General features: G+C 44.2%; 1 protein-coding gene across 1 annotated transcript in view; it reads right to left on the bottom strand.

Annotated features, from left to right (window-relative positions):
• Nucleotides 1–8,123: 8,123 nt before the first annotated feature.
• WDFY3 (WD repeat and FYVE domain containing 3) overlaps nucleotides 8,124–25,772 on the bottom strand; it is a 265,989-nt gene continuing 248,340 nt past the window's right edge. The window contains exons 60-67 of the mRNA XM_054727645.1: nucleotides 24,114–24,272; nucleotides 21,406–21,585; nucleotides 18,487–18,669; nucleotides 17,360–17,456; nucleotides 14,696–15,025; nucleotides 13,986–14,097; nucleotides 13,383–13,580; nucleotides 8,124–11,265 (exon numbers count right to left, since the gene is read on the bottom strand). Coding sequence (XP_054583620.1) covers nucleotides 11,142–11,265; nucleotides 13,383–13,580; nucleotides 13,986–14,097; nucleotides 14,696–15,025; nucleotides 17,360–17,456; nucleotides 18,487–18,669; nucleotides 21,406–21,585; nucleotides 24,114–24,272 — 1,383 coding nt within the window. The 3' untranslated portion in view covers nucleotides 8,124–11,141. The remainder of the gene's footprint in view (nucleotides 11,266–13,382; nucleotides 13,581–13,985; nucleotides 14,098–14,695; nucleotides 15,026–17,359; nucleotides 17,457–18,486; nucleotides 18,670–21,405; nucleotides 21,586–24,113; nucleotides 24,273–25,772) is intronic.

Raw genomic sequence — 25,772 nt, 5'->3', positions numbered from 1 at the left:
CATGTGGCCCCTTTCGTCCACACCACTAACATTTGCCTGTTCTGTTTCTGACTGAAGATAAACTCCCTGTCAGGGCTTTATAAAATGTTTTAGTGCATCATTTGTTTTGTATTCATATTTCCAAATTAACACTACAACACATTGAGAACAAGCTTGTTCATATATCTATATATCTATATCTATAGATATATATATAGATTACATGTAGTATGTTAATAATATCTCAATAAATTTACATATGAGAAACCTTAGATGAGGACAAGTTGAACAAAATCACACATGAAGTGGTAGAAGAAGAACTTAAACCCCAGACCAAATCCACTGCCAAGCTCCTGACTACAGTAGATAGAACTGTACCTAATATAGAAAGATTGCCGTTAATAGTTTTTATACAGTAGCAAAATTTTAGAGTCTTGACTAGATTTTAAAAAGATCTTGATAGTATCTCCAGCACTTGAGACGCACTCCTGGTCTTTGTGTGGGCACCCGGTGTGACGGGGCTGGCGCCTGCAGGTGGCAGGTTTCAGTGGGAGCCCCGCTGAAAGCTCAGGGCCCATGATTCGGAACACCGTTCCCAGACGCACACAGGCCACTTGACAGTTTAGATGGCACCCTCTCCTTGGATCAGCGCTTCTCAAAGTCTGCATCACAGACTCCTGGGCATCCTGAGACCCTTTAGGGTCTCTGACTATGAAGACTATTCTCAGAATAATACTAAAACGTTATGTGCCTTTTCCCACTGCATTGGTATTTGTACCGATGTGAGGTACAAAACAATGAATAGTGAGTAAACTGCTGGAATCTACATGTGAATCAGGTCCCCGGCACCAAACTGCTAGCAGCAGTCATGCTACACTTCATTGCCAGGTACTTGCAGTGCAAAGAAAAGAGCCTGTTTCACTGAAGGATGTCCCCTGAGCAGCAGTAAAAATGACTACTTGTATTAAATCTCAAGCCTTAAGCCGTGTCACGCGAAATGATAAGCACCCACGAGGCACCCCAATGGTTCCGGGCAATGCTTGTCTCAACGGAAAGAGCTTGTGCAACTGCGCTGTGGGCCGGACCCGCTGCGTTCCCACGAACACCAGCGTTACTGGAAAGAACAACGGGCAAACTATGGTTCTCTGGCAGCAGTGTTCTTGAAATTAACAGAATGGGCTTCAAAGAAAACAACACACAGTATTTATTGCCAAGGATAACATTTTAGGCTTTAAACAAAATTTCTAATTTTGAGAAACTTGTATGCATCGCCATGACCTTGAATTTCCTGAGACTTCTGGTGACACTTTGAGATACATGATGTGATTGTCTGATATGATATGTAATGAAGTATGTCAACACTTGGAGGATCTACATAGTACATTCCAGTGGTGGTGCAGTTTTTGACCACATTAGGGATTCAATAGTTTCTAAATGACCAATGCTTGCTTATAAAATTACGGGGAAAAGATACATTCAAAGTGCAAGACAGACAAATGGATTTGAAGGTAATAGAGTATGAAAAGATCATTGATGCAGTTTCAGATGACACATAGTAGGCAACCTTTCAGAAACTTAATTTTTAAGAAGCAAGATATCAACAGACTATTCATATATTAAAATATGAACAGACTATTAAAATATGCCCCCCTTTCCCACCCACATACCTGTGTGAGACTGCATTTTCCTCTTATGCTTCAACCAAAGTGAAGTATCACCAGATTGAATGTAGAAGCATCTAGGAGAATTGACCCGTGTTTAATTAAGCCAGACATTAAAGAGTTTGCAAAATTGTGAAACAATCTCCTAATTTTTTGGAAGTTTTTTTCTTCATAGAAATATGTTGTTAATATATAATGGTTTTTATCACTGTTATGTTTAAATGAGTATATCTATTTTTAAAATTTCAGTTTTCATTTCTAATACAGTTATTGATAGATGCAAACCATACAAACAAAATCAGTTGGAGTCCTTGAGTTTTTAAGGATCAAAAGGTCCTAAAACCCAAACATTGAATGAGAAGGAAAATAGGGGGGCAACTTTGGGGGCTTACAGCCTAGTTCAGTATCTAGTTAAATAGTAATCTTACAAGCCCCATTCTAACTGACTTGGGCAGAGCTACACCCCGAGGGGCCTGCCACAAGAAGATATATATATATCAAAACCTCCCCACATTGGTAGTTCAGGCTTTGGATCAGAATATCCTGGACTAGCAGCGCTGCGTAATAAAGGTTTTGAGTGCTGACTGACCGTTCTCCTGGGCCATTTGAAGAATTGCTGCTACAACATAATTGGTGCATTGGCTGGGAAACATCAGTTGCATTGGTTTTTGGGGCCACCGCTGATGAGAGCAGACTCTGGGGCACTCAGTCCAGGCTCTGAGACCCTGGGAAGGCGCCACCGGCACATTTCCTGGTTCCTGGACTCGCCAGGCCCGGAGAGACTGCTGTGACTCTGCACTCCGGAGGACTCAGTGAGGCAGGAAACACTTTCCTGGACCTGCGGTTACATCTGACTGGTTAAGTTTTTCCCCAGGAATAGTCCGAGTTCAGGCCTGTCTTTTGGGACAGAAGAGGCTGGCTGATCACTGCCTAGGCAAATATTTACCTCAGGGACTTTCTATGGGTGGAAGTCAAAACTCGGACTGACTGGTGTGTGAATGAGACTGTGAATGGTGATTCTCATACGGCTAAGGGAGGTGTAGTCACCTGAGGGACCTGACTTCCCAACCTGGTCCATCCCTGAGGTAGTGATCCAAGTCCAGGATTCATACAGATTCTCCAAAGCTAAGGGACACCTAAGTCCGGGCGACTGGCGTGGCCAGGCTGGGAAACAAATGTTACCTTCTGTTTGTCTTGCATTTCCGTTCACTGGGTGGGGCTACATACTTGCAACATGGGTAATAGCTCCTCAAAGGCTACTATCTTAGAATGTATGTTGAGGAATTTTTAAAAAGGGTTTATTGGGGACTATGGGGTAAAACTAGTCCCTTGGGAGTTAAAAAAGGATGTGTGAAATAGACCTGCCATCTTTTGGAATAGGATGGCCACTGGAGGGCACATTGGATGTCCCCACAATCAGGAATGTTCACAGAATTATCACAGGAGACCCAGGTCATCCTGCTAAGTCCCCTTATATTGACCAGTGGCTAGAAATAGCACAGCTTAAGCCGCCTTGGGTCTGACTTTGTGTATATGAGGAGGGACAGAGTAAGACTTTAACGGCAGGAGGAAAAGAGCAGGCCTCTCAGAAGGAAACTAAGCCTCACAGTCTACAAGAACCCCTGAGGAAGCCCTGCCAGTTCTACCACCTCCATGTGTGCTTTAATTGGCACCCAGGGCTCCTTTGCCTGGTCAGGGAAGCTTAGATACACCACCTCCTTCCATCTCTCCCCAGCCGGACTCTCCAGAGCCAGTTGGATGATGTTTGCGCTCAGCTGGTCAGGGACCCAGGCCACTCCCGGCTTTCCAGATGCCTCTCCGAGAAGTGCGAGGCCCCCATGTAGTCGGAGAAGACGGGACCCTACAAGAGGGGGGATCGGTCTTTTACTACCAGCCTTTCACTGTGACCGATCTCTTAAATTGGAAGCATCACACTCCTGCTTATTCTGAAAACCTCAGGTCATGGTTGACCTCCTAGAGTCAATTTTTCAGACCCATATGCCCACCTGGGTCGATTGCAAGCAACTCCTCACGCTTTTCAACACCGAGGAGTGCATGAGAATAACAGAAATGGCTCCAGACCCAGGCTCCGGCGGGACATTAGACACAGACAGATGGGCAAGGGAGGCTCTCCCGGATGAGGAACCCTGATGGGACCTGAACTCGGAGGATGGGAGAGCCAGCATAGAGAGAGATCAATTGGCCTTCCTCCAGGGGCTCAGGGCAGGGGCAAGAAACCCACTAATATGGCTAAGACCTCTGAGGCTTTCCAGAAGTCTGATGAAAGTCCAGCAGCCTTTTATGAGACTCTGTGAAGCACATCGAGTTTACACTCCCTTTGATCTTGAGGCCCCGGAGAATCAAACTATGGTCAATGCAGCCTTCGTTACAGGCTCAGCCAGACATAAGGAGAAAGCTACAGAAGCTTGAAGGATTTGCAACCAAGTTACTAGAAATAGCAAACAAGGTTTTCATTAATCGGGATAATGTGGCTAAAGAGGAGGCTGAGGAGAAACTAAAAAAGAAAGTGACCCTGATTGCTGCGGCTGTCGTAGAAGCTAACTCCCAGGACCCTCAGCAGGAAGGAGAGGGAGACAGCAAGGAGCCAAGCCAGGAAAAGGAAGAACGGATCTTAAACGGGACCAGTGTGCCTATTGTAAAGGATTAGGACCCGGGAAGAATTGAATGTCTGAGCCGCCAGAAAAAGCAGGAAAGGCCGTCCAAACCACCCAGGCGCTACTGGCCAGAGCCGCAGGAGACAGACTTCACGGATTAGCGGCAGCGAGCTCCGACTAGGACAGACCGGGCTCTTTCCATCTGGGCCCCCATGAGCCCAAGGTCAGAATGAAAACTGGGGGCCAGACTGTGAACTTTATGGTTGATACAGGGGCAGAGCACTCGGTAGTCACTCAGAAAGTAGCTCCCCTCTCAGGATGGGAGATCCCCATTATCTGAGCTACTGGGGACCATACCCGTAGACCATTCTGCTGCCCCTGCTGACGTCAGCGAGGCCGCCACCAAGTGGTTCATGCTAAGCCCCTCTATGAAGCCTTAAAAGGAGAGGAAAAGGCACCCAATAACTGGGATCCTTAGCAGGAAAAAGCCTTCATGACCATAAAGGCAAAGCTAGCTGCTCAGGAGCGGGCGGCACCATTGCAGAACATGCTGGCTCCTGAATTACCTGAACTTCCAAAATACGGGTCCAGCAGGAAGTTCAGCTTAGAAGAACGGGCCCAGCAGGAAGGGGGTAAAAGGACGAAGGAAGGTTGGTGAATACTCCCAGATCATAGGGTCTACATTCCAGGACAGTTAGCTCATAGAGTAGTCCTCCAGCAGCATGAACTTACCCATTTAGGGAACACGGCTCTGGAAGCCTTGTTAAGCAGTTACTACCTAATTGCCCGCCTCCCCTCCTTTTGCGCCTCAGTCTCTCAGCGCTGCCTCCTCTGTGCACAGAACAATGCAAGGCAGGGTCCTGTAGGACCCATAGGAAGTCAGTGCTGTGGGCAGGCTCCCTTTGAAGATCTAGAAGTAGACTTTACAGAAATAGGGCCTAGTAGAGGAAATAAATACCTTTTAGTCTTCACCTTTTCAGGCTGGGTTGAGGCATATCCTACCCGCACAGAGAAGGTGAGAGAAGTCACCAAGGCATTACTGAGGGACATAATTCCACAGTATGGGATGCCATTAACCATAGGGTCAGATAATGGCCCAGCCTTTGTAGCTGAAGTAGTACAGCAGGTAGCTAAGGTCTTAGGAATTAAGTGGAACTTACATGTAGCCTACAGGCCCCCGAGTTCAGGGAACGTAGAACGCATGAACCGGACTCTAAAGCAGACTATGGCTAAGCTATGCCAGGAGATGAACTTACCCTGGACAGGTATCTTACCACTTGTGCTCCTGCGGGTACACTGTGCCCAGAGAGCCAGGGTAGGGTGCTCTCCATTTGAAATTCTATATGGCAGACCCCCTCCCTTAATTCGGCCAAAGGAGATTTGGGGGAGGTAGGGAGCTTAGAAATTCAGAAACAGCTACAAGGACTTGGGAAAACTATCCTTGAAGTCCACAGATGGGTTACTGATTGATTGCTCATCTCTCTAGGAACATCTGTGCACCCTCACAAGCCTGGGGACCAGGTTTGGGTAAAAGATTGGAAAAAGGAACCCCTTAAGCCAACCTGGAAGGGACCTTATCCAATCGTACTAACCACCCCCTCAGCTCTCAAAGTTGCAGGACTGAACACCTGGATCCACCACTCCCGGGTGGGAGCAGCCCACCAGCTGGGCAATCAGCATCCAGAGTGGAAGGTGACCTCTGACGTGAACCACACCCTGTGGATCATGTTCAAGAAGACAGCAGATCTGGCTGACCTGACTTTGGTATTTCTGGATAATCTTTGTTTTCATTTTTCTAACAGTTTCATTCTATCTTTATACAAGTATAACCAGAACCCTCAGACTGGTACTGGGAGGAGAACTTCTCTGCCCTTGCTACTCCAAACTACTATGACGACCCCCTTGGGGAAGATGATGATAATACACCCCCCTTTTCGTTGCCCCCCTTCAGTAGGAAATAACTAGAGCAGTTGGCGACCTTATCTCAAATTCCTGAATCTTCTGTAATCCCAGAGGCTAAGGCTAGTTTGTGGCACAAGAGGGCAGGAATGAGAAGGAAAATATGGGGGCAACTTTGGGGACTTACAGTCTCTAGTTCAGTAACTAAACAGTAATCTTACAAGCCCCATTCTAACGACAAAGCCCACCCCAGGTGTCCGCCATAAGAAGATATATATATCCAAACCTCCCACATTGGCAGATCAGAATCCCCTGGACTAGCAGCGCTGCGTAATCAAGGTTTTCTTTCCCGATTCCCGAGTGCTGACTGATCGTTCTCCTGGGCCATTTGAAGAATTGCTGCCACAACTTAAGAATCGCTCTTAGCCCCCTGCTGCATCCTCACAGGTGGCTCTGACACATAAAACCTGGTGCACAGGGTGCTTACAGGGAGCCTCAGAAGTTCCTGGCAGGCGACAGCAGCAGCCTCGCTCTTCATTTCTATTCTGGGGCTCTCCCAACATCACGCCATCTCAGTGTGGCAGCTTGGCTTGGTGCCATACCTACAAAGGTCCAAAGGGACAGTAAGTAAGAGCTTTACAGTGGGTGCGGAAAATGTTGATAAAGTGAAGACAACTGATGTAACGCTGGACTAATTCCATTGAACTGCTTCCTCTCCGAAGCTCCAAATGTGTCCAAATGAGGGGTGAAGAGGAAGTTGTATTGCAGATAAGCAAATGGCAGGAAAGGGACTTACTTGCATGTCTGTCCTTTAAACTCTGATTCCTGCAGTGCCCATCCTTGACTGCAACTCTTTTTGAGGCCATTAGAACGATGGGCAGTATTATATCAAAGGAATGGGAACTGCCCTTGGCTTTCTCTTAGCACTGATTTTTTATTCTTGAAGAAACAGCTATTGTCTTAGAAGTTTTTGGCATTCCTATACTTTCTGCCTGTAAAGTGGAATTGGGCTGAAGTGGAATCTGTAATAAGCACAATACCCTCAAATTTGGGACTCTGTGTTCAAGCTGAACATGAACTGGGATTTTTATTAATACCTTTAGAAAGTGGAAAAAGCAAGTCACTGAAGTGCTGGGGAGGCAGTTTACAACCAAATAAGCTAGCAACAGTTAAGAACAGATCTGTGAGTTCCAACCTCTCAGGTGGAAGTCTGTAATGAAAGGACTGACGCCGGTGTGTGTGTGTGTGTGTGTGTGTGTGTGTGTGTGTGTGTGTGTGTGTGTGCTTGCAGAAGAGGGACAGGACACCGGAAGAGTCCTCATGTGACTTTGGAAGGGGCAGGAGATAGCTACTTCACTGTTGCTTACTTTTCCCAACATGATGGATAGAGAACAAGACTCAGGAAAAAAGAGCCACAACCATGCAATGTGGTCTTGGGGCATAGGTCCACTCAAGTGGGAGGGTCATGTCTCCCAGAAGTCACTTTCCTCTCCCTGCGGCTGCCCACACACAACCGGGAAGCTCAGAATGCAGGAAGGCTGGAATTTAGAGATGGATCAAACTAGCACTTGAGCCAAACTTAATAGCCAAACTTCTGCAAGCTGAGATCTTCTGAAAGATATATTCACAACTATTAAAAAACTACACAAAATTTAGGGAATTATTAGACCTCAGTTCTGCTTTCTTTTTCCTTCCCTGAAGAACTGGCTTAAAAACAACTTTCTTTTTTTCATGGATGGTGAATAGTAGGTATTTATCTGAAATGAAAAAAAAAAAAAGTACCTGGACTATTGCATTTAATCATGTATTGTAATTGTGTTACTCTACCTTTTTGCATCAGAGACAGATATACAATGAACATTCAGTTATCACACATTGCACACTAGTAGTAATTCTTCAGGCCTTTTACATAACCACCAAACAGGTATTGAATTCTGCAATATAGTACAAAAGTCCACAATCAATCCAGTCTTAGCCAGTATCTTCAATTTACTTCTGTTGCTGTACAAATAATTGGCCATTTCTAGGGCTTACAAGTTAATAACAGGACAAAAAAATATACATTGCACTGACACAAAAAGTCAGCCGTGTTAATAGTCATGCAACAAGTAACCAAACTTGCTGAAATTAAAAATACTTTCTAAAAACAGTTGTAACAGCATAAATATTTTATACACAGTTCATTTACCAAAACAAAATGTATTTAAATGATACAAAGCAAAAATAAGTTTCTACCAACTTTATACATAAGAAAGTGCAAAATAACTTATCTAGAGTGTTTTGCTATTACCCAGACGGATGGCCGCTGTGGGCAGCTATTCTCTTCCAAAGCATGACATTACAGTAGCACACCACACACACGTTAGAACACATGGACAAATACATGGCCAGATGGGCGGATGGATGAACAACGGAACGATGGAGGTCAAGCAGGAGCCCTGTGAGGTGCTCTCAGACAAAGAATCAGACCACATGGATGTGGATGTGCAGGCTGAGAACAAAGGTCGGTGAACAAATTTACATGGAACACAGGAAGACATTCAGAGAAACGGGTTTATGCATGTGAGTGTACTTGTATATGTGAGTGATCTGTGATTTCTGCATTAGACACAAACACACACACCAAACCCCACTGAACAGAACAGTTGCCCACAGCACCAGCTGCCAGAGGAAATACTATCACAAGAGTTTTGGTTTCCATCTTCTGGTCAAGGAAGTTGTGTCGGAAAGTTTAAAAGTGTTCATCCCATAGAACTTCATATTACAAAGAGGAATAACCTTTAAGTAACTACATACACACATTCATATATTCAAGTCTTTAAAGAACACCTCTGCCATTGGGTTTGGGGTAAACATGGTTCATGTACACAAGGAGGACGCTTCTTTGAAAAAGTGTAGAATAACACTGCTACAACTCATCTATGGGGCTGGGCAGGGGCGGAGCCCACGGTTATGCGACAGTATGATTCCTGCAAGTGTTGAACATCCAGTATTATTCATTAGAACTAAAGTAAGATGGGGGGGGGGGCATGGGAGGAATAAGACACAGAAAGGAAAACAGAACACAACTCTTCTTCAAGTTAAGGTATTAATGCCAATAATCCTTTTTATTAACAATTATATTTGAACTTTTAGAAATGGAAGTGTTTTAATCAATTCTGATATGTAATCATAAATAGACTGTAGGCTTAAACCTGGGTAAATAAAGGTTTAAATTTAGTAAGCATAAGGCACTAAAGCAGCCTTTATATTTTCTCTTGGAGACCTAGTTATCAGGAAGAACAAATTTGTTCTTAAGCTGGTTTCAGCCCATTCGGTACAAGATTGCTGTTGTACCAATGCCTATTTTTGAACGCATGTGCATATATGTGCATTTTAGTGCATAAGTGTGCCTGTCACCAGGGCCTGAAGATGAAGACTCGGGAAAGCCAAAGCCACTGTCCTGTGTATGGTACCTCCATGGGGGTGTGAAGGCCTGTCCTTCCTTCCTTGGGCCATAAAGGATTCTACATTTTTCAAATCACTGGGCTTTTAGAATTGCTCATAATATTATCACTAAATATCTGAAAATGTTAAAATCTAGATTAATTGTTTCATTTGTTTTATATATATACATATTTATGTACATAACACACATTTTAAAAAATCCCACCACCAAAGCCATTTTTCTGTAAACTAAGCTTATCTCTTAGCCCCTACCAGCTTTAGTCTCCCTGGATCTGTGTGTTCTGTTACCAACTAGTAGAACAAATTAAATAACTAAATATTAAAATACTGTAATTATATTCATAGCAAAAAACAAAAAAATAGACATTGATACAGTATAAATCTCACTGTTTTCAGGTAGATGGCATTAAATGGTAAAGGTTAATTATAAGCAGTTCTGACATGATCCAGTTTTACAACAAGGTTTATATGTTAATTCTGTACACCTTTTTTTTTTTTCCACCCTTTTTTGAAAATAAGCTATAGTAGAACTTTTGGTGTCACCAAAGACACATACTTACTATGTTCTATGCAAGAGAAGTTAATTTGGGTTACATGCAATTATATTGCCATTAGTTGAGGCAGGGCTGTTTCCCGCATCTCACTGATCCCGACACCTCTGTGCAATGCTCAGGTTTGCTCTGACCAAATGGCAGTCCAAACAGAAGCTTACCAGGGGCCTTGTGACATCAGACCAACACTGAGATGGTGTGAGCCCGGGGCGAGATGCTCCGATATTCCCAGGCATCTTAGGGCCGGACTCCTTTTCTCCCACAGCTTCCTAAGGAAGGCCCACGTTATTTTGGTTACTAGCCTAGTTTAAGTGAAGATACTCTGGGCCAACTTGAAAAAAAAACACAAAAACAAAAAACATTGGGCACACAGGCTGGATTTGAAAGGGGCGGGGGAAGACCACAGATAATGCCTTTGAGGATTAAAAAAACATATTTATAATTAATTGGTGAGAGATGTCAGACAAACCATAAGAAGTTCATTGAGTTAGTGGTTTAGTTTGAAATCTCATGTTACAGGCAGTGAAGTCCTTATTTAGAAAAAAGGCCTTTATACCTATTTACAATATACACAGTTACTTTCAAAGAAGTCAGATTTACAACCATTTTCTAAAAGCCTTTTTTTGTTGTTGTTTTTTCCAAATAAGGATGAGCAGCTCTATAAAAATGATACACACACACACACACACAAAAAAAAAAACGGTGACTAAGTGAGGATTTCCCCTTGGAGACAGTGATGTTAACAGGGAGAAGCGGATATTGACAATGTTGCTCCTAGGAACCACCTCCTATTCTTCTTGTGCTGGTCACCTGAACAGTGTCTGTCCCGTTACTGTATTCTTCACCCGTTTATCCAATGATCCCTTTGAATTCAATACTCCGAGCATGGTGTGCAGCGATGTGTAAACGGAGACGGTCTGATGCCTTTGCGAGTGGGACAGGGAGCCGGGAGGGTCTACAGCCGTGGTCTCCAGTCAGCTTGTGAATCTTCAACAATTCCGAGGCCCATCTTCTGAACCCCGCTCATGCTGTAAGTTGTAATAACAGTTCTGACAAACTCGCACTGGGGATGAGATTTTCAAGCGTTTGATTTCTGATTGAAACCGACTGCACCTGAAGGAAAGGCAAAATCCCGTAGTTATAGCTCCGCTCCATGTTTGATCACTGGCCTGAGAAACACTCATTTGAAAATCAGAAGGAAATCTTGCAGCATAATGACAAAGACCACATAATGCCAGGTGAATGCCAAAGACTGTATTGGTTTGTGTCGTGTGCTTGACAAGGGACCAAAAGAAATGCTGTATTATTTGTGTTAGTCTATGAAGAAAAGAAATATTAAATCAAAGTGGGCTATTTATTTGACTGAGGAGAATTATAAAAAGTTAAGATTCTCCTACAGGATGAAGCCAAGGGGTCTGGGCAGCTGTGTGGCCACTCTTTCTGGGCAGGACCGCTTCCCGTGCCCTGTGAACTCAGAAGTATGCCAATATCTTTACCCGGAGCTTGACTTTTTCTCTTGGCAGAAGACCTACTACCCTTTTTAAAAGACACTTTGGCCCTGCCCGGTGTGGCTCAGTTGGTTGAGCATCATCCTGTGCACCAAAAGGTCACTGGTTCAATATCCAGTCAGGGCACATGCCAGGGTTGTGAGCTTGATCCCCAGTAGGGGGCGTGCAGGAGGCAGCCAACTGATGTTTCTTCCTCCCTCCCCCCCCTTCCTCTCTCTAAAATCAATAAAAACATATCTTTTAAAAAAGGCACTTTGGTCATTATCAAGTTCCTTTGGGCATTTAAACACTTGGTTTGATCCACGCCTTACTTGTTTTTTAAATAAATAGTTTGGCTTTTTTGTTTGGTCCAAATGTTTTCATTTTCTGTTTATTTTGATAGAATTCCCTGAAGTAGATTATACTTAAGAAATGTTCAAATTCTTTTAAAAGTATTCCTATTCCTGGAATAAAGCAGTGTATGACCTTGGACGTGGCATTTACTCATTTCAAGCTTGGCTTCTCACAGTATTAAAATACAGAATTCTATTTCCTCTATTAATCTACCAGTACAATGTCCAGGGAATAAGTGGGCTACCAACATAAGGGGTTTAAAGCACTGTTACTGGACTCTGAGAAGAACCTCAGGACTGCCAACAAGCTCTCTGAGAGACCGAAGGGCACGGACTTCAGGGCGGGCCACGCCCCCGGGACAGCTCTGCCTTCTGCGCCTGCTCTGTCATCATCAATCACTATTTGGTCAGTTTTTCACATAAGGGCTCCATCCAACACTTGATAGCAATAGATACTTTAAATAATTACTTACATTTAAACAATATTTTGAAAATTAAACTACAAAGAACAGATGTGTGCCAGTGTACACGCAGGGGTGTTCACTATTGGAAATCACTAGGTTACTGGGTTTTATAGAGTGGGCTTCTCAGAGCACAGAGCCACAGTCCAGAACCCTCTCCCAGCCTCCTGGGAGGTCCCATAAGGAATGGCTGCAGTGACATTTGGGCACCTCATCTCGAATCAGACTTCCCCAAAGAAAAGCTTAAAGACATTAAGCTGAAAAAAAAATCAGTAATTACAAATGCCTTCTGTTGAACATTTATACAGCCAGACTCTGATAAACCTCATATAATGATTTCATTTAATTCTCTCAACACCTCTATGAAGAAAGGGGTAACGATCCACATTTTACAGATGAAGTCACTGAAGCTCAGAGGGTAACTCGCCTGGGATGACACACGGACAGCAGTCCTGTGAGCATTTGGTCAGTACAACCAAAAGACCACGCCTCTTCCGATAAGCCAACACCCACAAAAGCCTCAATAACTGGTTCAAAAACAATGATAAAATTTGTGTTCTCTGTGAAAGCATCTCTGTAGCAAGCTACAGAAGGTATGCTATATTTAAGTAAAACTGCAAATGCACAAATGCACATGAAGAAGAGGGTGTAATTGGTGAGGGTGAAAAGAGGACTTAAAATGAATCTATAATGTTTTACATAGAAATACAATGAAATATTAGCAACTTCCCATTCTGAGTTCTGGGTGACCCGCCATGACAGAAATATTTCACAGTTGTAACAATAAAGAACAGAGAGAAAGAAGACAGGGTTAGACTGACAGCACACGGTAGTGAGGCCCAGGAGCAATCAGAACTTATGCACTGGGCATAACTGACATCCTGAGAACTTAACCCCCAGGAACTCAAAAAGTATGCATCTCATCTTACTTTTGGCAGAAGAGCTGGCCGCAGTTCCTGCAATGGTGCCGTCTTTCCGTGAGAGAAAACCGTACCGAGCAGCCCGAGCAGCTGTCCCCTCCTTCATCCTTCACCCAGTGGTCAGCAGCAGAACGGCCTGGCTGGTCACTCACAGACCAGCTGAACACTCGGCCTCGACTGTCACCCACGAGGATCCTACTGTGATCCCTGCAGGAGACACAGCACAGAGCCCCCTCAGGGACAGCTCCAGCACAGCCACGTGGCTGAAGGTCTTTCTGTTACTCTGCGGCTCTCTAGTTTTCAGGGGGGTGGTGTGATGGTGGGGGTGTGTGTTGGGGTGGGGGTCGTGTGTAGGAAGAGACAAAAAGAGAACTGGGCCTGAATTTATACTTCCATCGTAACTCTCTTTGGATCAAACCTTGCTGTATCTTGGAAGTACAGAGAAGGCAAAGCTGTTTTTTGTTTGTTTAATTCAGCATTCAAATCTACAAACTTCTGATTTGTCTTTTTGAGCCATATTATGAACGGAAACCTGTTTTCCCTGAAGACTGTGGGCCCCGGCTCAGCAGCGGACTCAGCTGGACGAGCAGCTGGAAAGGGCCTGGCACTCACTTGGAGACGCCCAGGGCGGTGATCTCCGCGGGGTGCGCGTTGTCCTTCCGATCAAAGGCCGTGTGCATAGTCAGCTTACTCCTGAACACCAGCTGCCGTTCCCACCGGTACCCTGCAGCGGAAGACATGACATACTGAAGTGAGGCAGGCCAACATGTGCTAGGTGTACCCTAACATGGTGCTCTCAAAAGATAGGGTGCTGCAACGTACAGTTACAGCAGCTTTTCCAGCCTCAGCAGCTGCTGCCTCAGTTGAAGGTAGAGCAATCTAGCTTAACACCGACCCTGGGCCAGGTCGGTTCGCCTCATTTGCAAAGACGAATACAGAGAAGGGGAAATCTTCCATGCAAGAAGATAACAACTTCTCCAACTGAGGACGTTGCCTCTATCTCAGTCAAGGCACAGTTACCTGTGAATACAGTTTTATTTATCTGTAACCAATAATTTGCCTATTTTCAAAAACTTTCATGCTTTGTGAATGAATGAGGTTTTTGTTTTGAGGAACTTTTCTTTTAAAAATGCCAAACATACTGCAACACCATCGTGGGATATAATCTCTACATCCACTTTCCATAAGAAGACATTTCAGAGGCCTCTGTGGGTGGCCCAGGTCATAGGGACAGGGCTCAGATGCAGCCAGAGCCCACTGCCCCATCCATCCACACGCAGACCACCCTCAAAGAGCCCGACACAGAACCGACTTCAAATTACCAGGCTTCAATCTGCTGTAATTCCGAACTTCCAGGGGAGTGGGGTGAGGGTGAGGGTGGTTAAGGGGACCCTGCAAGTGGGCTCGGGTCTGGCCCTCTGAATAGTTCACAAATATGAAGCCATCTTTCTCATCCAGACTGAGCTGGTCAGACCAGCGCCTGGAGTCATCCGAGCCACTGTCGGTGCACCAGGCGGCCGTGGCTCGGCAGGAGGCTGCCCGGGGCCTGTGGCTGGTGCTGGGGGGCTGGCTGGGCACATCCTTGGGATCCTGGCTGATGCTCTGCTCATCGGCTTCTGAATCGCTACTGTCCTCATCCTGGGCTTCCTGTCCTGTCATTGGGAGGATGAGAAAACACATGTACATTAGAGTTAGACCCAGCTGTGTCCCACTGGTGTTATTCCTCTATCAGTTGAGACACAGTAGACATAGTATTTTAACATAACAATAAAAAATTGCCACAATTTTCAACTAGATTACATATAGGAAAGAAACCCTGGCAGAATTTCCGAGCTCACAGAACGCTTTGGCCAAAACATTCATTCTTTCACAATCTGGCCAAAACCTTTGTGAATTTCTCACTATCTGCCTCACACTATCTACTCGAGTTCAGCTAGACGGTTTCATCCACGCAGCCTGGCTCCTTGTGGCTAACTATGCACAGGCCATTGGCTCGATCTAGAACCATCTTCCCAATCTCTGTGTGTTTCCCTGTTATGTATCTTTCAAGGCATGGCTTAAACACTTTGTTCTCTGAAATCTTACCCGGTTCCTGCAGCAGAAAGTAATTCTCTCTCCAGTGGACTCCTTATTACCTTTGGACAGTCTTTCTATAAGACAGTGGTCAGCTCAATAGGAGGGGTCCCAAACACAGTGCCTTCCACATGTAGTCAATATAAATGACAACACAGATGAATTACTGAAGCAAGCTTTCATTTAGTAAGCTTTTTGTTTTTTTTTCCCTTTCCATATCCTCACCTCAACTCCCTAGCAATAAAGTCTACTGCAGGGAAAATTTACGAAAAACCAACATATGTAACTCGAAAAGAGGAGTGAGAGCAAGAATAACTATGCAAGCACCAACTCATTACACACACATATTTTTTAGCAAGACAAATGCTTCATTGGCCTCCCTCTGCTCTTAACACTAGTAGTCTAGTTGGCTAATTTAAGTGTATTTTTTTCACCCTAATGGCTTGGGATTATGAACTTTCAGGTCTCTAAACAAGCAGTCTTGGAAAAAGCTTTGATTTCCAGGGAACCACTGGCTTGTCTTCATTTTCACCCAGGCAACTACCCTCAACTCCCAACTTCTGCACCATCCAAAGTCAACCCATCCCATGGGCTGCTCTCCGCTCTCTCCAAACCCTGTCTACAACATGTCTCACCTCCCTGAGTTTGACCCCTTCTTCCATCCGACTACTCGTCTCATCTTCCACTGTTCTTCACTTAAAAGTGTTGTTAAAGGAAGGGAATGTGACCACTTCTCACTGGACTTAATCCAATATCTGACACAAAACTGAACTCTTATGTCCCAGACACTCAGATGGCCTTTTCAGTGGAGCCGCAATTGACTATGTAGAAATTTACATGCATTAAAGTAATACAAGCATTAAACTGCCCTGTCCCTCAGATCATTTGTTTTCTGGCAAACAAAGTAAAAACTACTTTCAGCTTACAAAGAGAAGTGATTTGGGCCTTTCTGATAATAAGCCTTTTCCCTTAGTAACTCCCTCATGTTGTCAAACTCACACTGAACTCCCAGTGCACAAAAAATTAACCACAGAGAAACAATCAAAAGGTCAAACCTGAAACACTTTCTGGGAAGACTCTTGCAAAAATTGTTCTAAATAAAAGGGGGGTGAGTTCTCTGGACATGAGCGACCCAACACAGATCTCAGCCTGGTTTTACAGCCAATCATTCTGCATAGCAGGCGGGGGTATGTCCAGCCTGCAGGACGTAAAAGGCCCACAGAATCACTTGGTCTGGCCCTGCCCAGGCGTTAGGGGTGAGTTAATTAAATGTGTAACCAAATATAGCAGGCTCTGGTAATTTTGTATGGCCCAAGAATTATGTTATAAATACCCAAATGGCCCTGGGCAGAAAAAGGTTCCCGACCCCTGCTACATAGGAGTCAGCTATCTCTATAGTTCACCGGAAAACGTTAAAGTGCTTCACAAATAACAGATGACAGGCTTCTGTCTGAATAAATGTCCTTCCTGAGCAGGCCCAGGGCAGGGACACTGTTCACCTCTGTTCAGTTTGCAAACACCATGCCACCCTGACATTCATACTGAGCCCGCCAAGTGTCGGGCGGAACGGACGTGAGCTGAGGTGCGGGCTGTCTTACTTGTCCGGTACCTCGGCCTCCAGGGGCTACTTCGTAGCTTAGAACTGAAAGCCCAAGCCTGTGGTGCTCAAAGAAGCTAGTAACTTATTTACTGGGAGGTGGAGCCAACGCCACGGCCCTAACCACTGAGTGCTGCCCAGGGAACTAGAGGAAGCCCAGCATGCGCCCGGCCACTTCCACAGCAGCTGGTGGCTGTGCTGCTATGGCAATGCCCGACCAACTCAGGCTCCGGTGCACGCTGTCTGATGAAGTTTATACACAATGACTTCAAAAACCAGGAAAACGCTTACATAACATTTAAGGAAATATAAGTACCTATTTGTGCTTCTGGACAGTCTTCCTGCATTTCCAGGGCTTCTGTGGGCTCCGGAGCTGGTGTTTCAGGAACTTGCAAAAATTCCATTCTCCAAAACTGAATTCAAACAATGTGCATGTTACTGGGTGAAGATGGGGCCTCGGGTTTAAACAGATAACTTAATTTCTGTTATTGCGTATAATTAAATTTCCCTGTATTTTGAAGAATGTGGCAGAGGACTGACCTCACATAAACAGTGCTTCCCATGCTGTGTTTGAGGAGATGCTAATGGGTGTTTCATGGTGGAGGGAAAAGGACTGTGGTCAGTAAAGCTTGAGAAACATGGTTCAACTAAGTACTCTGTTTTGTTTCCTATACTAGTAAAATCATCGGAGAGCCTTGCATACACTAATATATACCCTGGATCTCTAAGAAGGCATTCTGCAAGAGGGGTCCTCACACGTATTCGGCACTGGAGCTTGGCACGATGCCTCATGCCCCCAGAGAGAGCCGCTATCTAAGGTGCAGGGTGCGGCAGGGAGTGGCTGACGGTAGCCTCATTGTGGCAGGCTCAGCTGACTGTGACTAACAGGGCAGCGATCAGCTGCCCTATGCTTTCACAGCGTGCAATTAAAGAAAAGAAGCACAAAGAAAAATCTCCCGAGAGAAAAAAAACAATATTTAGAACAGACCACGAAGGAAAACACTGTGGATCCCATTTTTTGTAGAGGCCCAACAGAGACAGCTAAGAGAAGGTAGACTATCGCAGAATCAGGGGATCACGCAGGACTGCAGCCAGGGAGGGGGGGGCCTCGGGCCTCGGATTCTCTGTAGAACAGAGACAGTCCCTGTCTTCCTTAACAAGTCATTCCCAGGCCCAACAGCCAGCACTTGCAGTTTGTACGTTTACCAATGCAAGGTGCCATGGAAACCATGCTTAGCGGCCTAGGGTGGTTAGTAGCACTGCCTACTTTATGGGAAGAGCCGCGTCACTGATGGGCCCATGTCTGAGAACAGTGGCTCAGGCCTGTCTGAGTCGGAGTGAGAGCTTCCGGACCAGCAGGTGCCCTTCCATGATGGCTGCTCCACGATGGCAGCTGCACTAGGGCAGTGGGCGTCCTAACACGCTTTCTCACAACCGACTTACCCGGACCACACCGTCCGAGTGTCCCGTTACTATGACGTTCTGGGTGTCCCACTCGTTCATCTCGGACACGCAGCAGCAGACGATCTGCTGGCTCCTCCCCGTGAAGGTGTTCACACTCACGACGGGGTTCCCGTTGATGCTCCACACGTGGATGTACGTGCCCGCACAGGACACAATGTCCCCCTGGAAGGCAAGGAGACTCTCAAGCACGACATACTGCATCCTAGTTCCAGAAGCAAATGAAATCCTTGGCCAGGCTCTAAAAACCCCTTTCAGGACTAGTGACTCGGTAATTTCTGAGGAAGCCTGGAATTCAGTGCTTGCTGGCTTAAAAAAATACTCCAAACAGAGGCCTTTTTAGGAATTCAAAGCTAAGTGGCTGCAGCCAAGGGAACCTCATGGAAAGTACAGTAGGACTTCTGTGCTGTCTGTGCCCAGCACAGTGCTGAGTAAGGCTTTACTCCATGCCAAAGCCATCTGAGAAGGTGAGCTACTGCTCTCCCTCCCACTGTTTACAAAACCGATTCATACCTTTCTTTTAGGGGCGAGAACCCACCCCCACTTAATCTTACAAAGTGAGTCCAATGAAAACCACAGGGTCAAAGGGAAATTCTGCAGCCTGGATACAGCTGCCTCTCTCTTCAATAAAGGAAAAGATGACATCTTGGTAACAGTGTAATAGACTATTTAAAAATTTGTATTCACAGTAGGGTGGGGTAATGAGAAAAAAAAGAGATGAAAACTGGTATATAAGTCACTTGGCAAACGGAATAAACCCTGACTCCCAGCGCTGATAATTCAGGTTTTCATGAGTTCCGAAGACAAAAAAGTTCTTCCCTCAAATTTACCAGGCTGGGGTCCACCCAACGTGGTAAGAAGGTAGCTCACAACTGCGAAGGGAATTAAGACGCTTCCTGAAGCATCTCCTGCTCCCATTACGTTATTGGGGTGGACCTTCAGACGTGCCATTGTGACCTGTGCATTTAGCCAGCACCAGCCCTGCTTTAGAGAGGACGAAAGGAAGTGTAAAAAGCTGAAGGGACTGCTTACTATCACAGAGTGAAGAAGTGAACCCAGTTCTCTGGCCCTAAAGCCTGGACACCACACCACGCTGCCTCTCATCCCTGAGCAGCCTGATTGTCATGATGCTCAGACTGAGTTTAGAACCTACTAATGTTCTCCCTCCTTCCCTTCTTCCTGCTCTTCCACCAAAATGGCAAAAACCCAAACAAAAATGATTCGCAGCAAAGCATTGCTGTCTGCCTCTGTATCGGCCACTGAATACCGAATCGTCTCTGACAACGAAAGCCAGCCTCTCCTTCCTGTACTGAGCAAGGCTTTGTTAATGACCCAGGGCACCTCCATTAGAGAGCATTAGACCAACCCTGTGGTTATGGGGTGAACATAAGAGGAGGAATCGAAGGGCATCAGCAAGGCAGCGTAGGCCCAAAATGTAGACTGAAGTAAAGCAGACTTAAATTGGTGCAAAAATATAATACTCATAGAAATCTTTTAATGAGTTTTTTTCCCCATGAATTATTAAGAGGTTCTAAAAGCATCTCACAAGAATAAAACCAAACACTTTTCCATAGTGTTTGCAGCAACTATTGCAATCCAATGGGTGTATATTGCAATCCAATGGCTCAAATAACTACTGACTATAAGCAAAATTCTCAGTATTTAAGTCAAGAAGCCCAAAGCAAGGTGCTCGGAATAGTGTGACCCAGTGTTTGGCTCAGAGCAGCACTGCTGGACCAGAGGAGTTCTGGTGCACGGACATGTCAGTAAAACGTAGGCACAGATGTTTGCAGGACCAGCCCTAGGTGCTCTCCACAACTATCTTAAACCTTTCCAACACACCAAAACACTAATTTAACTCTGTACCCCTGCACACACCCCACCCACTGCCAACCCTGGTTACTCTTACTGTTATCAGACACTCTAAGCTCCATTCACCAGAACTGAATTTGTATCTTTTTCCTTTTCCTTTGAATGACTGCGTGGGCAGTGGCATGATGTGGCTAGGGCTCTGTCACACAGGATGACTCTGCGGGGAGGGGATCTAAGGGGAGAGGGGGGAATGGGCAGATACGGCTAAGAAGTGATGAGGCTGGGGGAGCTCTGGTTGCTTTGCAAGACTGTTGTGCATATGTGGGCATACGGATGTGATAACTTGTCCCTTGGACACAGAGACCTCAGCCTTTGTAAACTTACCCCTAGCTCCCCTACTTATCAACACACCTTAGTGACAATGACTACCCTCCCCTTTCCCCACTCAGGCAGGCCTGGTCTGCATGGGGGCTCCCAGGCTAGTGCATTTATTTATCCCAACTCATTTCATTTGTCTGTATAATATCCTTGGATAACTTTGAGATCTGTTTTAAGAATCTATAATAATAAAAGCATAATATGCTAATTAGACCAGATGACCTTCCGGACGAAGTTGGGGCTGCGAGGGAAGCCAGTACTGGCAGTTGGGGGAAGGAAAGCCTACTCTTGCACGAATTTCGTGCATCAGGCCTCTAGTAGTTCTATAACAATTATTTTCTTGTTTGAGTACCCAAATGTTATTTTTTTCACTTTACATAATAAATAATTTGAATATATTTCATAAAAATTTCAACACAATTGTAACATTCTCAACAAATTCTCCATATTCCTTGTTTTTAAAAACCACCTATTCTAGAAAGTTTTGTTTTGAATCAAGTCTTGCTCTTTGAAGTATACAGTACTGAATGAATTTTAAGACAGAACTGCTGAATTACAAACTTTAACATCCATTTGCTTTTATAAACAACACATAAATCAAGGAAATGAGCCCTTAACAACCAAGAGAACACTCAGAGTCATCTTTTATTTATGTTGGCTAGACGTTCTTGTTTTCATAAACATAAACCAAGAGGACAATTTACTACTTACTGTTAATTCATTGATACAAAGAGCAGAAACCGGAGCTCGGTGGCCTCGGAGCTGGGTTAGGAATGACAGTTTGTTCAGATCCCAGATGATGCAGGTTCGGTCACGGGACCCGCTGACGATTATGTGATAGGCAAATGAAGCTGTGGCACACGTGACGGTATCTGTGTGGCCAAGCAAGGCCTATAAAGGAGAACAGAAAGCCCAGGCTGATCACTGGGACTGTGCAGCTGAGGGGGACAGCAGACCCTGGATGCACCAGGAAATGGCAGCACGTGTGCTGGGATGAGCACTGGGTGCAGCGTCTAGAAAGCCTTCATTCTGCTCCTGCTGACTGTTCTTGCCTTGTCCCACAGGTGGGGCAGGGAGCAACTTGGAAGGCTCTGGAGGCTGCAGTCTCTGTTTTTATATTACTTCTTTCCTGGACTTGGGCCAGTATCTTGGAAGGGAGAATGGTACTACAACCCAGCTTGGTTTCTTCCTACCATTTCTATGTGGAGATGTACTGATTATGGCCCCAGAATACAGAACTTCAGCTTTGAATCTATTCTTCCATGCCATCAATTCCTGTTAAGTTCATTGTAAGGAACTGCAATTGGATGGATTTTTAAAAAAATGTACAAACTGTGAGAATTGCATGGTTGTGGCACATGGTCACCAAAGATAAAGTGAAAATGTGGCTTGTGTGTGCTTGTTGAGCTGTCACTAAACAGGAGACACATCTGTGCCCCAGGGACTCCTTTTGCGAACTAGATACAGAGCAGAAACTTTTCTCTCTTGCTGGAATTGGAAGAGAAGCAGGACCCATGGAAATGGCAATGCAGGCAAATAAGTATTTTGAAGAAAATACAGTTAGGCGTTCCTAACAGTAATCTGAGTTTACTATTTAAGTAATGAAATGGCTTAAAATTTTGGTCAGATAGACATCTTTATTATATTCTTATTAAACCCCAGGAGGCTGTTTTAAATAAGAAGCACTTTTTACTGAGGGTTGCTGGCTTAATAGTTGCAAAGCCCACTTTCTAAATGGAAAAAATTGTAAGCAGGCATCTGGATCAGCAAACTACACTGTCAACCTGTCTCTGTCTACTTATGTCAAGACTGCATCCCTTACATGGCTTACCTTTAGACTCGGCAGCCAAGGAAGTTCTGGCCATATAGATGGTTGTTGGAATATAAGTACAAGGGTTCAATTCTTTCCATAGATATTTTGAGTTCGGCTTTAAAATAAGCTTTGGAGTCACAGAGAACTTTACATCCTGGCTTTACCCCTGAGAGTGACTTGACTATGTGTCTCTAAGCCATGGTTTTTCTGGTGTAATGAGAGCTAATAACTACCTTGTAGAACTGTGACAACTGATGTTGTACATTTTTTAAACATTCAGCACACTTTCCTAAACATAGTAGGTGCTCAATAAATGGAAGATATTGTTACACTAATTTTAAAATTTGTATCATAAAAATACTTAGATGTATACTACACTAAAAAACAACTGTGTGATAAAATAACTCACAAATCAAATGCTAAAAGATGATTGCTTAATCCTAAAAGGATTCTTGCTTTAAGTAAAAATTTAGGATAGTCAGTACTTAAGAAGTTATAAAAAATACTTGTTAATATCATCATCAATAGTTCTACTGAATATGTTCAGGAGTTTGTTATATCTTTAGGGATATGATAAATGAGGAAAGAGAAAGACAAAGGAATCAAAGATTTAATGGTCCAACTGAACGAAAATTGCCCAGAAAGGAAAGTAATATAGAATCAATAGCACTAATATAATCTGGTTTGTAAAATTTTAATTTACATATAACATTTGAGAAATATTTATGTTACTTAAGTTTATTTTAAAATATACTACCTAAAGACAGCATGCCTCAGATCTTTTAAAAAAGATCCTCATAGATAATTTTTAGAAATAGAATTCTGATTACATTTCCTTTACTTTTTAGACCCATTTCTAGCAAAAGAACATATATTTTTTTGGTTTTGTCCATGTCAGAAGAGCCTTGAAATTAAGGAAGTTTTAGTTTCTCTAGAGCAAGCATGTCAAACTCAAAGGCTAACATGGGTCAAATAAAGGTTTAAGTTTATGTGGGCCACAAAAAAACAAAAGCTTCAATTTTCATAGAAACATAGGTTTATTTTGATAGAGACATGCTGAATACAAAGGGCTGAAATAAATGAGTAATTGTTAACATAAAATAATAGAACATTTTAATAAAAATTAATATATTTTCTTGAACATTAACTTACCAGACACTGAATAACTGCACAAATTAATAAGCGTAACACAAATAAACCTATTTTTCTTGTTCTCCAAAAGCAAAATATTTCCTGTTGTGCACACCAAACAAGTCAGTCCAAGACTAATGACGTGGCAATCGGCTACTAAAATATTCGCTGCTAGTATTAGTGGAGAGAAATGGTGCGCCTGTGCCTAAGGCGTGTAAGGGAAATGAATGTAACACGATTATAGTAATCAGTCATTAGCAAACATTGCAGTTCATTAATAATAATTACGTATAACAGGATATTATAAAAATTAAGTTACAAAATTTTTATTAAAATGTTTCTTACATGCCGTTATATTGGCTGGGCCGCAAAAATATTCACTGTGGGCCGCATGCGGCCTGCGGGCCGAGAGTTTGACATGCTTGCTCTAGAGTGTAGGCAGCTGAGATGGGGTGTCTTTCACCTATTCTGTTACCTGTTTGAGAGTGAGGGTCTTGGCCTTTTCTTTTGAGGTGCCCATCTCCCACACACACACAACTGTGCTTGTTCCACCTGTGATGACCAGCCTGGGGTTGGGGCAGATGGCACACAGAATCTGGCCCCACTCAGACAAACATTCATAGACAGTCACTGCCTGTAAAATAAAGCAGATGTGAGACACAGGCCATCAACTACCATGAGTGTTGGAAACACAACGAGCATACCACGCGAAGGACAAAGGCCTCTAGGCAGGTCCTCACAGGCAAATGACAGGACATTCTGGGCAGGTTTCAATTTAGCATCCTTTCCGCGGAAGCTCTATTCTGAGCTACCCTCTACAGCCTCCTAACTATAGTTGCTGCTAGAAACTTTAATGGGGGCCTCCAGTTTCTTCAGTCCAGGAAGATGACGTTCAGTCTCAGTGATGTTCTGTAAGATGCAGGGGGATAATCTGGTAAAAGGATGTGTTTGCCGTAGCCACTTAAAATATAAAAGGAAGCATGAATGCCACCGATACGAATGTTAATTAAATGCGTTACAGTGCAACACACAGACTTGTGAAAGGGTTAGCTAGCTACCTTAATTAGGCAGGTTTAGGAAGTTTTAGAGATAAGGAGGGTCTATGGGAGAGGAATACATAATGGAGACTTGAAGACACCAGGGTGTTTATCTTACTTGTACAATGGATAGAGAAATGCCACAGAAATACCTCTGGCCTGTGCAACTAAAACAGCCATAAAACAAGGACAGACAGGAGTATCTCTGGCCTGAGCAATGAAAGTGACCATAGTTAGGCCCGTGGTCGGCAAACTGCGGCTCTTTGGCTCCTTGAGTGTGGCTCTTCCACAAAATACCACGGCCTGGGCGAGTCTATTTTGAAGAAGTGGCGTTAGAAGAAGTTTAAGTTTAAAAATTTGACTCTCAAAAGAAATTTCAATCATTGTACTGTTGATATTTGGCTCTGTTGACTAATGAGTTTGCCAACCACTGAGTTAGGCCAATCGTAGCCCTGACCTGAGAAGCTGGGAGGGCTATAAGAAGGCTTTCTTTGCCAGCACAACTGGGAGAAAACCGTAAGATAAATCAAAAGTGACTCCAACCAACAAGATAAGGGGAAGAGAAAATAGCAGACACCATGGGCTTTGAGCTTTGAAAACTAGTTCTATGCAGCAGAATGACCAATAAGAAAGGGGTTCAGACAAAGAGCTGCAGCATATATAAACTGGAGACAAAGGAACACGAAGGGGGATTTTTTATTTTATTTTTCCATTAGAGCGAGAGTGTGAGAGAACGAGCAGGTTTTCCCATTGGAGGAGGGAGGTCTCCCCATGGGGTCCCCTTCTGTCCATCCAGGAGGGACAGAGTCTTAGGCTTAGAATCTAGAATTGGGGTTTTAGAGGTAATGTTTGCTTGCAATAAAGTCTCTGTACTTTTCACCTATCACATTTTGTCCGTGGCTTCATTCTTCGAATCCACTGGGACAAGAACCTGGGGAAAGCAAATCACCCTGGCTCAATGAAACAACCCCAATCACTTGCACAGACTACATGCCTCTTGCATTCAGGAGGGGACTGTCAGAGGACAAACACAGGGCACTAAAGGATCACTACACACTGCCTCTCCCCAGAGATACTTACAGGACTCAAAATAGTGG

The sequence above is a fragment of the Eptesicus fuscus genome, chromosome 2 (assembly GCF_027574615.1).
Source record: "Eptesicus fuscus isolate TK198812 chromosome 2, DD_ASM_mEF_20220401, whole genome shotgun sequence".
Classification (NCBI taxonomy): domain Eukaryota; kingdom Metazoa; phylum Chordata; class Mammalia; order Chiroptera; family Vespertilionidae; genus Eptesicus; species Eptesicus fuscus.
This window is presented reverse-complemented; position numbering and strand designations above follow the sequence as displayed.